Below are 16,827 nucleotides of genomic sequence, written 5' to 3'. Positions count from 1 at the left end.
GGGCAGACAAGACTTTTCCTGCCTCCCTCTTCTGCCCTCTCTCTGTCTGTGCATTTTTGCCTCTTTTCTCTTTCCTCCCACCCCCACCCCATCCCCTTTCCCTTTCTAATAAAACTTCTCACTAAGCTCTGTCTTCCTGGCCTGTTTGTCCCTCTGTCTCTGTCAACCTCGTCCGACATGGAGTCTTCCAAGGGTCCCCACGAATGTTGTCATAAGAGTGTGTCTATATTTTTTTATACACACCCAGGTAGCTATTTCTACATACGCGCAAAGTCTTTAAAAGCCACCACCAGTATTAAAATTGTCACTAGAGTCAGGAAGAGTGGCACCTGCCTATCACCCTAGCACTGAGGAGGTGGAGGTAGGAGAATCAGGAGTTCAAAGCCAGACTTGGTGACATAGCTAGTTAGAGGCCAACCTGAGCTACAGGAGACCTGCTTTAAAACAAAACAAAAAACGGTAGGCCAGTGAGATGGTTCATCAGGGAAAGGCACTTGTTGCCAAGAATGGCAGCCCGAGTTCTATTCTCTGAACCCACAAGGTGAATAGAGAGAGCCGATGTCTGGGATTTTTTTTTTTTTTTTTTGACTTTCACACGGACAGAATGGTGCATTCCCAGAGCATGTTTACAACAAAACAAAACTAAACTAAATAAAATGGTGGGATTAGAGCCAATGTAAACATTCTCCATTGTCCCTCCTGTCTTATCAAGTGTATTTAATGAATACGTGTGTATTGTCCCTCCCATCAGACACTGGCAACAGTCACTTTTTAAATTAATGAGGACCGAGTAAAGGCAGGCCCCCCTCGGGGCCAGCAATTGACAAATGACGTTTTCCCGGTTCTCAGAGTTAACTTTCCTACGCTAATTAAAAACTCTGGCTGGCAGGAACTGAGCTGCACCGTCCGGGCCTCATTAAAAGTGGTGTTAGTAGCTCCCACCGGGACTCTGAACAACTCTTCTCTCCACGGGATCATTGAGAGTAATTTGCTCCGCCCACCTTGTTCTGGCACACGAAAAAAACAAACACCAGAGAGAAAAACAAGAGTATGGCAGAAGGATATGGGAATAAATCAATTTGAACCAATTCAAGAGAGTTAAACTCAGAAATAGCTAGGAGTGTTGTTGCCCTGTTGTGCTGGGGACTAATTACCTAGCTGGATGTTTGTCACTTGGACTCCTCTGTTGGCCCGATGACAGGGGCTGCTGCTGGAGTTTCTTAATTCTCTGTGGCTTCCTCAGAAAAGGACAAGTTTCATCTCCCCACCCCCATCCCCGTACCCCGTACTCTCAGCGGGCCCCTGAGCACACTCAGGCTCAATAACTGGCAATTCTCGGAGACACTATTTTGCAAGTTGTGTGTATGTGCGTGTGTCCAGAAACTTCGTAATTAAAATGCAAGTCCTGGATCTGCCAGGTCGCTCAGTGGGTAAAGGCGCTTGGACCCAAGCATAAGGGAACCTGAGTTTCATCCCCAGGGCCCAAAGGATGTTAAGAGAAACCAACTCCAGTGGGCTGTCCGGTGCCCTCCATATGTGTGCGTATGCACAAGGTATAGACACACACAAATAAATGGGTGCAAATTTAGATAAAATAAATACAAATAGTTCTCCTGTTTCCAGTGACAGACTCTGAGGCCGATGAGAAAGCACAGCTCTGCCTGTAGATTGCCCAATGTGACTTTCTGTCACCTCGGCACTATGTGGTATAGATCTTCCTGGGTGGACCTTGCGTCTGGTTGGCTAGCTAGCTTTTGGGGCACGGGATCAGTTATCAATATGTTACAAATAAATTCCTCAGATTAGTACATGAAAATACGATTCTTTAGTGGGCACTAAGTCCTTGTTGGATGGGGAAAGAGGCTCTGGAAAGCTGCCGTCCCACAGGAGAAAAGGCGCTCAAGGTCTCTACAGTGGGGCTGGAGAGATGGCTCAGGGGTTAAGAGCAACGGCTGCTCTTCCAGAGGTCCTGAGTTCAATTCCCAGCAACTACATGGTGGCTCACAGCCATCCGTTATGAGATCTGGCGCCCTCTTCCCGCCTGCAGGCATACATGCAGGCAGAACACTGTACACATTATAAATCTTTAAGAAAAAGAAAAGTCTCTGTGAGTTTGATGTCAGTAAGTTCCAGGACAGGCTTCAGAGCTACAGAGAAACCCTGTCTTGAAAAACAAAACCAAAAGCCTCTACTGTAAACGACAGATTTTTGGCAGGAGGAAGCTTTAAACACTGTGTAATGTATATACACTTTGATGTATCATATGGTACCCAATAAAGAGAATTTAAGTGTATCAGTTAAAATGAGGGCTGGAGAGACAGATGGCTCAGTGGTTAAGAGCACTGTGTTCAGTTCTCGGCACCTACATGACAGCTCACAACCGTCTTTAACTCCATTTGCAGGGCATCCGATGCCCTCTTACTGCCCCCAGGGGCACGACAGATAAAACCCCCATACTCATAAAATAGAAATTAAAGAAGAAAAAAAAAAAACGGGTTGGAGAGATGGCTCGGTAGTTAAGAGCATGTACTCTGCTATAAAGCGTTGGAAAAGTTGAAGGTTACAGGGTCCCGGCATATCTCAGCCTGCCACGGGCAGGAGGAAATGCCAGGAAAAAAAAAAGTCATGGCACCAATGTTATGATAAAGTGAGTGGGGACTCTTGGCGGATTCCGTGGCAGGCGAGGGTGAGTCAGGGAACAAACATCCCAGGCAGACAGAGCTTAGTGAGAGTTTTATTAGAAAGGAAAGGGGGTTGGGGAGTAAAGAGAATAGAGGTAAAGAGACAGAGACACAGAGAGAGGACAGAAGAGAAGAGGGAGACAGGAAAGGGAAAGTCGTGTCTATCCCAGGGAAACCGAGGGGAAGAGAGCGCTTAAAGGGGTCCTTTGCACCTGCGTGCAAACTAAATGCAGTCATGGAGCCCTGGGCTGACCAGGGTACTGCCTGAGTGCATTCTACCAGGCGACAGGAACAGGCCAGCATAGTGCCTGAATCCTTACATACTCCACAAGCAGAGGACCTGGGCTGGGTTCCCAGCACCCACAGCGATGGCTTTTATTCCTGCTCCAGGAGATCCAGCATCCATCCTTTTCTCTCTGGGCCACAATACTCTCATGCCCAAATCCCAGTTTCCCCCTACATACATATACACATATTTAAAGTAAATAAATATTTCTTCAAATGCATAAGCCAGGCATGGCAGTATACGCTAAGGTGCTGAACTCTCCCACTTGACAAATGAATTTGGGTTTCAGTTCGCTGAGAAGGACACACAGGTGTCTCTCCTAACAAAGAGTTAATTATCCACTATAACTTCAGGGTCGAGGGAGAAAACGGAGGGCCTAAGTCAGCCTCACAGTATCTCAAGAACAAATCCAGCAGCTCCCCCCTTCTGGGTCACACCCAAACTTATGCATTTGTGTCCAAAAATGATTAATCCTCAGCCAATTAGAGATATACTAACGTAACTGATGCTTGCTTAACCAATTAAATTTGAGATCACCTAGTTAACCGTAAAACTCTCCTTTACTTAAAAGGAGACTACACTTTCCTCTCGGGGTTTGTCGTCATTTTGTACAGGTGAAGACCCCACACGCATGTGGTATAATAAACGCTCTTTGCGCTTACATACTATTTGAGCTGGGGGTCTTCCTTCAGCCCCTACAGTGCCTGTAAAGCCAGCACTCGGGAAGAGAGGGCAGAATAGTCAAAGAGTTTAAATCAAGCCTCAGCTGTGTAGAGTTTCATTCCAGCCTGAGATACATGAGAACAGGTCTCAAAAATTTTTATTATTAAAAAATAAGCTGGCGGGGCGTTGGTGGCACACGCCTTTAATGTCAGCACTCAGGAGGCAGAGGCATGTGGATCTCTGTGAGTTCGAGGCCAGCCTGGTCTACAGAGTGAGTTCCAGGACAGTCTCTCTCTGTGTAGCCCTGGCTGTCCTAGAACTTGCTCTGCAGACCAGGCTGGCCTCCAACTCAGAGATCCCCCTGCCTCTGCCTCCAGAGTGTTGGGATTAAAGGTGTGCACAGCCATTGCCCTGGCAACAAATGTTTTTTGTGTTGTTTAAATAAATCTTTAAAAAAAAAAAAAACAAATGGGGTGGGGCAGTAAGTTTGGCTTCACACTGCATGCACAAAACTCTACCTGGTTTACAAACAGTGTCTCTCTTACTGTTTAATCGGGTAGAAAGCGTTCCTTTGGGCTGGAGAGATGGCTCGGCAGTTAAGAGCAATGGCTGCTCTTCCAGAGGACCCAGGTTTCATTCCCAACACCGACACGGTGGCTCACAACTCAACTCCAGGAGATGCGATGCTTTATTCAGACCACCACAGGTACCGGCACAATGCGCATAAAACAATATATAAATCTAAAATCACTGAAAAGGAAACCACTCCCTTGGTTTAATGGTCTTGCACTGTCAAAGCCGAACCGGCCTGCCCCACAGGCCAGAGAAGGGCCTTTGCTATCACCTGCTGGACATTCCCATAACTACACATGATGGCTAAAAAAAAGATAAAACTTTAAAACCTGTAATCCCAGAACTCCAGGTGCTGAGGCCAAAGGATGCTGGTGAGTTCAAGGTTAGCCTGGGAAACAAAGTGAGATTCTGATATTTTAAGCGCCACGTGGCGGGAATGATGACTCAAGTCTGTGTTCTCAGAACTCTGAAGACGTGAGGCAGGAGGCTTGCCCATAAACCATCTGAGCTTTAGTTCCAGGTCTGTCAATGCTATATATCAAAACCCTATCTCAAAAAATAAAGGCCTGTCAATGATGGCACACACTTCGATCCCAGTGCTGGGGGTTGGGGGGCAGAGGTAGGTAGATGTGAGTTCGAGGCCGGTCTGGTGTACAGAAAGAATTCCAGGACAGCCAGAGCTACAGAGTAACCCTGTTGTGAAAAAATAGAAAAGAAAAATAACATTTACAGAATAATTGAGGTAGATGAGCTGGTACTCATGTGTAACTACACCCTGCCATTCAAAACCTGCCCCTAGTCACCGCATTCGGAACCAAACATGTGCCCTGGTCGTCACATCTAGGACCGAAGCCCTATCTCAGTGCTTACCTAGTGTGCAGTAGCCCGAGTTCAATCCCCAGCACCAGATAAAACCGGATGTGGATGCACACCTGCAGCCCCCCCCCCAATTTGGTAAAAATCAAGGTTGGGACTGGGGAGACGGCCCAGTGGTTAAGAGCACTGGCTGCTCTTCCAAAGATCCTAAGTTCAATTCCCAGGAACCACATGGTGGCTCACAGCCATCTGTAATGAGATCTGGTGCCCTCTTCTGGCCTCTTCTTAAAAAGTGAAATCAAGTTCAGGGCTGGTGAGACGGGTCAGAGGTTAAGAGCACTGACTGCCCTCCCGGAGGACCGGGGTTCAATTCCCAGCACACACACACACACACACAAGGCAGCTCACAATTGCCTGTAACTCCAGTTCCAGGGGATCCCTGACCTCCACACTCGTGCTTTGGAATTCAGACTCACGAGTACACACACAGAAAAAATTCGCTGGGTGAGCCGAACCTTTAACCTCAGCACTCTGGCCAGTCTGGTCTACACAGGGAGCTTCAGGCCAGCCACAGCTACACAGAAAGAACCTGTCTCAGAGTAAACAAATACATGACTGTATGTTCTAAATATTTACCTGCGTAAATATTTCTCTGCGTAGCCTTGGATGTCTTGGAACTCTGTAGAACAGGCTGGCCAGGATATCCGCCTGCCTCTGCTCTGAGAGCTGGGATTAAAGGCGTGAGCAACCACACCTTGTCCTGAAATTTTCATTGAAATATTAAAAATAATGGTAACGGGGAAAATACACTTTAAAAGCGTCGTCCTTGGCCAAGTTATTTATTGGAAACTCACATTTTAACATTTTACAGCATTGACGGGACAAAATGTCACTCCCATCTTGTTATTCAATACTGACAACTCGAGAACTACGTCAACCAAGAAAACGTGTAACAAAAGCCCCTGCCAAGGAGAGGCCATCTCAACCTTAGGGGCGGAGGGGTGGGTGGGGTCACAAATCCATAGCCAATCTGGGCTACTTAAGGAAAGTGGGTCTCTAGAATTTCAAGCCAGCCTGGTGTTCATAGTGAGTTCCAGGACAGTCAGAGATACCTAGTGTTTCCTGTCTCACGAAACAAACCAACCAACACCAGTGGGGAATAGTGAGACAGAAATGTCCTCAGACCTTCAACATGCTCCCAAGGTGTTGTCATGGAAGAGGGGTAACCTAGCAACAGTCTCTAGGAAAAAAACAAACAAACAAAACTGGACACAGAATCACACGGGCACTGCTCTTGAATGGGTTTTCACACGTCGCTTCAGAGTGCCGCTGTCGGAAGGGTCTGTAGGGTCTGCAGTCGCTGTGGATTCGGAGATGGACGTTGAGGTTGCCCTTGTGGCTGAAGCATTTCCAGCAGTGCTTGAACGCATAGGGCTTCTCCTTGGTGTGGACCCGACTGTGGCCCAGCAGGGTGGACTCGTGGGCAAACACCTTGCCCCAGACCCTGCACACGCAGGGCTTCTCACCCGTGTGGGTGCGCTGGTGGACCCGAAGGTCCGAGGACTGCAGGAAGCCCTTGTTGCACAAGGGACGCTCAAAGGGTCTCTCTCCCGTGGGTGACCTCTGGTGGATGATAAACTGAGACCTGTAAAGGAAACTCCTCCTGCATTCCCTGCACTCAAACCGAGCCTGGCCTGGGAGATGCTCTAGAGCAGCCACCGCTAGCTGCCTGTTTTCAGTATGGTCCACACCAGAGGCCCCTCCTCGGCAAGTAGGAGCGCGGTCCCTGCTGTTGCTGCAGAGACCCTGAGGATCTGTGCTTGCGGCTTGGTCTCTTTTTTCTAGAATGTGGGTGAACGGTGTGACAGGATCCAATTTTGCCTCTTCCCGGGGCGTCATCACATCTGATTGGGCGGGATTCCACACACAACGTTTAAAACTTGAGAGTCCAGTCTCAAAAGCCAATTATTTACTTGATGGCCGAGGGAGATGCCACCCTAAGAATGTGGTGGGCAGAGGACGACTTTTAGGGTTGGTTCTGTCACCATGAGGGCCCTGGGGATTGAACACAGGCAATCAGGCTTTGTGGCAAGCGCCTTTCCCCCCACTGAGACACACAGCACTCATTAAAGACTGCCTCAATCATACCAGACCCAGCAAGCTCTGGTGCTGGCTGAGACATCCCATCCACACCCCAAGCTGGAGAGCTCAGCCTGCAGAATTCTCTGGAAAGCTAGCCCTGGAGGGGGTGGGGAGTGCTGGACAAGGGACTGAAAGTCCCCAGTGAGTTCCCACCTTGTACTCACCAGGACCCTGGGCTGGCTGACAGTGTCACACGCTTACCTGCCTGACAGACGACGGCTCAGTCCCTGGCAGGTTCTGAAGCTCCAGGCTAGAGCAGCAACTGCTGGGGCTGTCTCCTGACACCACCACCACATCCTGGTCCCAGTCATCCCATTCATCTGCCTTGGCTTTTTCTGTTTTAGTAAAACCTCTTTGGGAAAATAAAGCCTGTGGGGGGGATGGGAACAGGTGAGACCCCAGAGGTTGCTCTCACAACTCCCCAGGGTTTCTCTGTGTAGCTTTGGAGCCTATCCTGGCACTCACTCTGGAGACCAGGCTGGCCTCGATCTCACAGAGATCCGCCTGCCTCTGCCTCCCGAGTGCTGGGATTAATTAAGGCATGCCCACTTAAAACATTCTGTCACCTACAGAAACTTGGAATTACGTGGATGAGCTGGTCCAGACACACACACACACACACACACACACAGAGAGAGAGAGAGAGAGAGAGAGAGAGAGAGAGAGAGGAGGAGGAAGAGAGAGAGAGAGAGAGGGAGAGAGAGGAGAGAGAGAGAGACGGTAAGGATAAAGCTTGAGAGGGACTTTGGTTGGGGGACCATGATGGATTCCATGGCAAGCAAGGGTGACTGAGGCAGAGGGACAAACATGCCAGGCAGACAGAGCTTAAATGAGAATTTTTTTTTTTTTTTAGAAAGGGGAGGGCGGGGGGAAAGAAAGAGAAAAGAGGTAAACAGACAGAGACAGAGAGAGGACAGGAGAGAAGAGGGAGACAGGAAAAGTCCTGTCTGCCCCAGGGGAACAGCAAGAAAAAGGAAAAGGGGGGGCGGGGAAGCTGGAAGAATAAGTGTCGGGGTCTTTCTTTTAAAGGGGTCCTTTGCACCTGCAAGCAGACTACACAACCATGGAACCCTGGCTCACCTGAGTGCATTCTGCCAGGTGACAGCACAATGCCTGAATCCTTACAGAGACAGACGGATAGCCAGAGACAGGCAGACAAAGACAAGGGAGAGAAACAGAGACAGAAAGAGACAAGGGGAGAGAGACACACACACTTTTTCTAAATCCAGACTAACTTGCCTGTAATCCTAGAACTCTGGAAGCTGAAGCAGCAAGATGAAGCTTAGGGCAGCTGGGGCTGCAGTGTGAAATCCTGTCTCAAAAACAAACACGTGCTTCCCCTAACCCTACCCAAGGCTCAGGAACCAGCAGGGAAAATGGGGTGTTAAGATTCCAAGAGGCACCTGGCTGTGCCGTTGGTGGCGCAGGCCTTTGATGCCAGCACTTGCAGAGGCAGGAGGATCTCTGTGATCTCAAGCCTGGTCTCCAGAGTCCCAGGACAGCCAAGGCTATGCAGAGAGGAGACCCTGTCTCAAAATAATAAAATAAGATTCTCAGAAGCAGAGTTGGGGGGAGGATGGGAAGTTGCGTGCGCCCGCCACAACTGCCTGGCGGTTTTGCTTTGTTTTGAAAGAGGGGCAGGAAGTTGGGGCATTGGGAAAGAGGTATGGCTCTGGGAGGCCACAGGTAACAAAATAAACTTTCCCAGTGGCTTCTGGCCTCACTCTGGACCTGAAAGACTCAGTGGGAGAATGGACTACCTTCTTCCCACTCACTGTGGCTTCATTCACCCACACCCAGCCAGCCAGTGACTCTACTAGCTTTTTTTTCCACCTCTTGGCTTCTATACTTGCTTATGGCACTAGGGCCTTGTGAGAGCAAGCATTTTACTGCTGAGTCACAAGGCCCTCTCCTCACTGGTGGACTCTAGGGGTCTGTGTGTGTGTGTGTGTGTGTGTGTGTGTGTGTGTGTGTGTGTGTGTGTGTGTGTGTGTGTCTACCTCTGTCCACTATGCTGGCCCTTTAACATATTTTCAGTTGGAAATAGGCTCTTCCTAAGTTACCCAGGCCCCTCTCCTCACTGGTGGACTCTAGGGGTGTGTGTGTGTGTGTGTGTGTGTGTGTGTGTTCTACCTCTGGCCACTCTGCTGGCCCTTTAACATATTTTCAGTTTGAAATAGGCTCTTCCTAAGTTACCCAGGCTGCCCCTGATCAAGCGTGTAGCCCGGCCTAGCCTCACACCTGATACCTTAGCCTCCTGAGCGGCTAAGGGTTAACACTTGTTTTTACCAGTTTCATTTTGATGCTGGCCTCGCATGTTTGTTGCTGTGAAGAGAGGGTCTCACCACGTAACCCTAGTTGGCCCTTAACTCCGCCAGATTCTGCTTCCTCGGAGCTGGGATTAAAGGCTTGCACCACCGTTCATACAAACTACGATATATACAATGGAGTGGTAGACACGCCTTTAATCCCAGCACTCGGGAGGCAGAGGCAGGCTGATCTCTGTGAGTTTGAGGCCAGCCTGGTCTACAGAGGGAGTTCCAGGACAATCAGATACACACACACACTCACACACACACTACCCAGGTTCCCCTCCCCCACTCATCTCAATACTCAGAAAAGGGCAGACCTCACATGGAAAAAAAATGGCATGGCATATGAAGTTGTATTAAGACTAAGCACTTCTCTTTGTATTAAGGCTGGGCAAGGCAACCTAGTATGAGACGTGGGGTCCCCAAAAAAGACAGTAAAATAGTCAGACATCCCTTGCTCCCACTGTTGGGAGCAAGAAGACCAAGCAAGCAACATAACCGTCACATACATGCAGAGGGCCTAGGTCAGTCCCATGCAGCCTACAGCCAACACAACTGGAGAGGAAAAAAAAAATGTCAACGTAACGATGACTAACGATATTCTGCCATACGTACTCATAGGTCGAGACCTATCCTGATTAACTGCCACACTCAATGCCAAGCTTTACTGCAGACAGACGGGTGGTCTACATTCTGCACAGCCAAGTGTAAGCACGGGACACACGTCTACAGCTTGAGTGTCCCACATTAGCCTTGATGGGTTTCTCCCACCTTCTAGTCCCTTCTCCCAAATTGCCCCAGACACACTCGCCTTGCTAGTGGAAGGCACTTCCGTCTCCGAAGACAGGTTCCGAAGCAGCGCTGGGCTACCCTGGCGTCTGCTGGGCGGCTCCTCCTGATTTGACAGGTCCTTCTGGGACCACTTCATGTCATCCCACTCATCCTCCCTGGCTTCAGCCTTCTCAACTCTGGGATCTCGGCGGAGGTATAGTCGTCCTTTCCAATTTACTATGGACTGGAGGGGGGGGAGGGGGAGACACAGACAGGATGAGACCCCTGAGTAAGAGCCTGGTCCTGGGCTGACTTAGCAGCCAAAACTGGCTCATTGGCCAATCTGTCTTCCTGGACGTGGACTGACCCACAGCGTCATACTCAACTACACAGCAAATTGGGGACCAGCCTGGACAAGGAGTGGGGGAGGGGGGCTGGAAAGACGGCTCGGCGATGAAGAGCACCGACTGGTCTTCCAGGGGTCTCAGGTTCAATCCCCAGCACCCACTTTCCTCTTAAGAGCCACTAAGGGCGAGACCCTCAGTGGATTCTGCCTCCGGGCCACCACAGCCCCCACCACGACTGTCCTTGCCCTGAGCCGCGCTGCTCACCCACGAGCGGGGTTTCCTATGATCCCTCAGCATCTTTTCCAGATCTTTGCAGCTCGTCACTCCGCTCTCCTTGACCAAAGCCTGCAGTTGTGGCGGCATGGAGATCATGAACTGTTCCAACACCAGCTGGTCCAGGATCTCCTCCTTGCTGTTGAGGTCTGGTCTCAACCACTGGTAGCATAGCTCAGAGATCTGCTTCAGACTTTGGTCAGGACTGGCCCTCTTCGAGGGACAAAAACCTCGGAATCTCAAGTGCCAGACCTCGGGGTTGTAGTTTTGCTTTTCTCCCGATGGTGGCTGCTCTGATGGTGGCAGGCTTGTAGCCATGTTCCCTCGGTCTCTGGAAGTCGGAATTCCTGCCTAAACAGACGTAGTCCTTTAATAGCCAAGGGGATAGGCTCAGTGTCGGTCCAGAAGCCTAGGAGGCAAGAAGCAACCGGATCAGTTTAACTCTGCTGCCTCCAAAATAAATCTCATTCCTTATAATATACCCTCCCCCCAAACACACTGGGACACACCATCCCAAGGTAACATTGCATTGGCGTTCTGCCTCTGTGTATCTGTACTAGGTACCCTGGAACCGGAATGACTGCTGCCATGTGAGTACTGGGTCCTCTGGAAGAACAGCCAGTGCTCTTAACCTCTGAGCCATCTCTCCAGCCCCCCAAGATAATTCTTTTAAATCAATTACTCTACTCTGTACGATAGAGCATACCTGTACCCTCAGGCAAGGGAGATGTGGGAGCCTGACACTTGCCATATTTTTGAGACCACCCTAGGTTACATAGTAAATACCAAGTCTAAAAAACATAAGGGCTATAAGACTCTTAAAATCAAAGAACAAGCCTGGCGGTGGTGGCGCACGACTTTAATCCCAGCACTCAGAATGCAGAGGCAGGTGCTTCTCTGAGTTCCAGCCAGTCTGGTTACCGAGTGAGTTCCATGACAGACAGGGCTACACAGAGAAACCCTGTACCAAAAAATAAAAAAAAAAAAAAAAACAAGGCTCAACCCATAATCCCAGCAGTGTTTTAAGCTAAAATTGTTAAAAGCTAGCCTGGGCTACAGAGCAAAAACCATAGTTTCAGAAAACAAAAATATACAGAAACGGGACTCGTCTAATCTTCCAACTCCTTGTTCCTACGCATGCTGTGCTGGCAAAAAGAATCAATGGCTCCTGATGTCACCCCCAAATGTGCACAGTCTCTCTGTGTAGCCCTGGCTGTCCTGGAACTCGCTCTGGAGACCAGGCTGAACCCTAACTCAGAGATCCGCCTGCCTCTGTCTCCTGAGTGCTGGGATTAAGCATGTGTTCCACTTTTGGAGGAGGTGGCAGTCTGACCTGTCATCCCCAGGCCAGCCAGAGCCAGTGAAACCTTGTCTGAAAAACAACCAAAAAGGATAGGAGGGGGGATGGGAAGGGTACAGAGTTGGTTAGGAGCCTTTGATCTTTTAGGTGAGTTCAGTTCCCAAACACACTTTAATCCCAGCTAGGCAGAGGCAGGCAGAGCTCTGTGAGCCAGCCTGGTCTACATAGTGAGTTCCATAGCAGCCAGGATATAGTGAGGCTATATCTCTCAAAAAACAGAAACAAGAAACCACCCAAACAAACAAAAACACCCACACAAAATTATTAAATTAAAAAAACCTAAATAAAAAAATTAGCGTATAATTTATACACTAATGATTTTCATTATATAAACTAGGTCTAATGACTAAGTATTTATGGCTTAAGACAGTTATTTGAAAATTTAACACAAATGATTGAAAAAAATATTTGTAGCTACGTGGCGGTATACATACACCTTTAATCCCAGTTGGAGGCCAGCCTGGTCTGCAAATGGTGTTCCAGGACAGCCAGAGCTACACAAACAAACCCTGTCTCTTTTGTTTGTTTGTTTTCGAGACAGGGTTTCTCTGTGTAGCCCTGGCTGTCCTGGGACTCCCTCTTGTAGACCAGGCTGGTCTGGTACCCTGCTTGCCTCTGCCTCTTGAGTGCTGGGATTAAAGGCGAGCGCCACCAATGCTGGGCCAAAGCGAATTCCAGGACAACCAGGACTGTTCCACAGAGAAACCCTATCTCAAAAAAACAAAACACAACAAAAAATCACTGTGGAGGGATATGGGGACGCCTGCCTGCCTGCCTGCCATACATGCTCACAGAAGTCAAAACAGTGGATAGTTGCCATGAGTTGTAAGCCAAACCCGGACAACGGAGTTTTAAGCCACCCTGGGCCTGCACAAACATACTGCATTGTCAAAACGAAAGAGAAAAACAAAACCCCCAAACCGTTATGGGACACGTCTACATCAATGATGAAAACATTTCTGTTAAAGCTCTAATTCCAGAAACATTATTAAAGTATTAGATTTTTAGCACCCTTTTTGGGGGAGGGGATTGAAGTGTTTTTTTATTTCTTTACAGTGCTGGGAATGTGACCCTAGGCCTCAAAGATGCCAGGAAGCACCCCACCGACTGAGCTACATATCCAACCTTGTACCTTTTTTTTTCCTGTCCTGTCCCTAGCACAGGGGACCAAAGCGTGCACCACCACCGACCGGCCCGACCTTATAATCTCTTTTTGTCCCTGATAGAGACAGGGTCCTCCTATGTAGCCCAGGCTGGCCCTGAACTCAGACCTTTCTGCCTCTGCCTCCAGAGTTCTGGGATTACTGGACTGCCACCACTACTGGGCCCACCGTGGATTCCTGTGTTCTTTGTCCTCACAACTTGGTATAATTGTGGGTATTAAGGATAAATGCCGGAGGAGGATCTGAGTTCGAGGCCAGCCTGGTCTACAAAGTGAGTTCCAGGACAGCCAGGGCTACACAGTGAAACCCTGTCTCGAAAAACCTTAAGAAAAAAAAAAATTGGGCCTGGCTGAGGCAGGAGATTGGAGTTCCAGGCCAGCTTGGAACTAGACCTTGTCGCAAAAGGAAGAAATAAGCAAACCCAAGCATGCCACCGCGTGCCGCAGCAGCGCAGCGTGGAGAGATCCAGACCCGGGAGCCTAAGTGGAATCCACGCTCCGAGTCCGTAACTGCAACATCGTGGTTTACCAGGAGCCGGGCAGCAAGGAATTAATGTCCATCCAAGGACGCAGCAGGAGCTCTTAGGTCCCTGGGCTTCTCGTCTGCTGCACCAAGCCTGGCCGGGGGGCCTGGGCACAGCATCCCCCTGCCTCAGCTGCCCGGTGCAGAGCTGCGGGTACTCAGGGTCCAGCTAAATGCATTGCAGCTGCACCGGGACCCACCCGCAGCCTCGCTCACCCAGCCCCCTCCCTGGCCCAACTTACTTTCTGGTCCAGCCTCGGCGCCTGCAGCCTCTTCTGAGCTCGCTCGCCCGCTCGCCCTCTCTGCAAAGTGCCCGGGGTCTCTTTTCCTAGGAACCACGGGACTGCCTTCCGGTTGCTGATCTGCCCAGTGATTGCCTGCAGCCCTAATGACGTCACCTTAGACGTCATTCCAGACATCCCCGGATTAAATTACAATCTGGCCGCCTGAGTGAGGAAATTTCCAGAGATGCCTTTTCCAGCTTAAAAATAATAATAATAATGAATGGATAAATAATTTTTATCAGCCTCGGCTGGGTTTGCAGCTCACACGTCAGAGGGTTTGCCTTAGCAAGCAAGAAGAGGGGCCAGTTCCTAGCGTGGCATAAAACCAGGCGTGGCCGGGCAATGGTTGGCCGTTAGTCCCATCACTTGGGAGGCCAGAGTCAGGAGGATCTCTGAGTTCCAGGACAGCCTGGTCTGCAGAGTGAGTTCCAGGACAGCCAGGGCTACACAGAGACACCCTGTTTTGGGAAAACAAACAAACAAAAACAACAAAAATAAAATAAATAAATAAAAAGAGTGTAGTAACACACACTTGTAATCCCGGGTAGGAGGTTGGGAAGTTTAAGGCAGTTTGGGGCCTACGCTGTGCTACAAGAAATCCTTTCTAAATTAACAAATAAATAATGACCTTGGGGCAGCCCAGCACGTCTCTCCATGGCAAAGTATGTGCCAAGTGTACATGAGTCCCTGCCTAGTTCAATATCTAAAAAGGTAACAGAGTAGACCTGGGGCCTGTTAGGGCAAGGAACTGGGGAGAATATGCCCAAAATATGATGTTTGCATGTATGCAATTTGCAAAACATGAATTTAAAAAGTTTTTTTAAAAAAGGTTTTATTTATTTATTATGTATACAACACTCTGCTTCCATGTATATCTGCACACCAGAAGAGGGCACCAGATCTCATAACGGATGGCTGTGAGCCACCATGTGGTTGCTGGGAATTGAACTCAGGACCTCTGGAAGAGCAGCCAGTGCTCTTAACCTCTGAGCCATCTCTCCAGACCCATTAAAAAGTTTTTAAGTAATAAATAAATTACCTAAGTATGGCACACACCTTTAGTCCCAGCACTTGGGAGGCAGAGGCAGGCAGATCTCTGTGAGTTCTCCTGGTTTTACAGAGTGACAGAAAGCCAGGGCTACACAGTAAAATCTTGTCTGAAAACAGAGAGAGAGAGAGAGAGAGAGAGAGAGAGAGAGAGAGAGAGAGAGAGACCCTGTCTCAAAAACTAAACAAATAAATAGATAAATAAATAAATGATTTAAAAAAGTAATAAAATAAGGCAGTGGCGGCGCACGCCTTTAACCCAAGCACTCGGGAGGCAGAGGCAGGCGGATCTCTGAGTTTGAGAGCAGCCCGGTCTACAGAGTTCCAGGACAGCCAGGGCTACACAGAGGAATCCTGTATTGGACCGCCCTCCAAATTAATAAAATAAATGAGTAGGCTCTGGCCATGTACTAGGTCTTCATGCCACCCACCAAGATGATCATGGCCTAAGCCTCCAAAACTGTGAGCAAGCTCCCCAAGTGTTCTCTTAGGTGAGCCGCCTCGGTCGTGGCTTCTTTTCACAGCGCTAGAACACGAAGACACTTGGCCTTTTGTTTGGTTTTTCTCATACGGCTTTGTCTTGCTGCAAATGTGTCTTAAAATGTTCTTTTTAGAAGTAACTATTTCTTTGTAAAGATTTTATGGCATTTTATTTCTCTGTGTGCATGACAGATGGGGTAGGAGCAGGTAGCTGAGAGGATGTGTGGTCAGAAGACAACCTCCAGGCCCCGGTTCTCTCCTTCCACTGTACGGGTCCCGGGGACTCACCTCAGGTCATGGTGTGCAAGCTCCCTTACACACTGAGCCAGTTCAAGGTCCCTGAAATAAATCTCTCTCTTTTGAAAAGACTTATCTTTATTTCGTTTATCTCAAATATCTCAAATAAGGATTTATCTTTATTTGAGGTTTCCCCTCCCCCAAATATCTATAATTAGAACTGGAGTCACAGATGGTTGGGAGACACCATGCAGGTACCAGGAATCGAACCTGGGTCCTCTGCGAGAGCAGCCAGTGCTCTTAACCACTGGATCGTTTCTCCAGCCCCAGAAATAAGTATTTCTAGAAAACCAGAGAGCTGCTCCGTCTAGGATGGTGAAATCATGGAGAAAGTGGTACCCACAGAGGGTAGGACACTCGGACGGCCATATTTTGCCCTATCCATCTCTTCATTGAATTCTTTGTGCTATCCTTTGCTGGGGCCTAGCTACAGAGGCTATCTATTCCGGACTGATGTCTTTGGGGCTGCGATTGGAGCCAGCCAAATGGCCTCAAGTCCATCCCGGAGTCTCGGAGTGCTGGCCCGGGAAACTCCTAGCTGCCTAAGGGCGATAAAGACATCTTGTCATTTCAGGAGGGCTCTCAGTCCATGCTGGAATCTGGAGTCTCTGGTTTATTCAAGCATCTTCTCTCTCTTTTTTTTTTTTTTTTGTTTTGTTTTGTTTTGTTTTTTTTGTTTTGTTTTGTTTTCGAGACAGGGTTTCTCTGTGTAGCTTTGGAGCCTATCCTGGCACTCGCTCTGGAGACCAGGCTGGCCTCGAACTCACAGAGATCCACCTGCCTCTGCCTCCTGAGTGCTGGGACTAAAGG

General features: G+C 48.9%; 1 protein-coding gene across 1 annotated transcript in view; it reads right to left on the bottom strand.

Annotated features, from left to right (window-relative positions):
• Nucleotides 1–14,328, bottom strand: part of LOC103162169 (zinc finger and SCAN domain-containing protein 5B) — a 29,668-nt gene extending 15,340 nt beyond the window's left edge. The window contains exons 1-6 of the mRNA XM_035449182.1: nt 14,152–14,328; nt 10,856–11,215; nt 10,285–10,488; nt 7,363–7,530; nt 7,065–7,074; nt 6,301–6,923 (exon numbers count right to left, since the gene is read on the bottom strand). Of these exons, the coding sequence (XP_035305073.1) occupies nt 6,301–6,923; nt 7,065–7,074; nt 7,363–7,530; nt 10,285–10,488; nt 10,856–11,215; nt 14,152–14,328 (1,542 nt within the window). The remainder of the gene's footprint in view (nt 1–6,300; nt 6,924–7,064; nt 7,075–7,362; nt 7,531–10,284; nt 10,489–10,855; nt 11,216–14,151) is intronic.
• Nucleotides 14,329–16,827: the final 2,499 nt, after the last annotated feature.

The sequence above is a fragment of the Cricetulus griseus genome, chromosome 9 (genome assembly GCF_003668045.3).
Source record: "Cricetulus griseus strain 17A/GY chromosome 9, alternate assembly CriGri-PICRH-1.0, whole genome shotgun sequence".
In the NCBI taxonomy this organism is placed as follows: domain Eukaryota; kingdom Metazoa; phylum Chordata; class Mammalia; order Rodentia; family Cricetidae; genus Cricetulus; species Cricetulus griseus.
The sequence above is the reverse complement of the archived record's forward strand: the minus strand, read 5'-3'. Positions and strand labels throughout refer to the sequence as shown.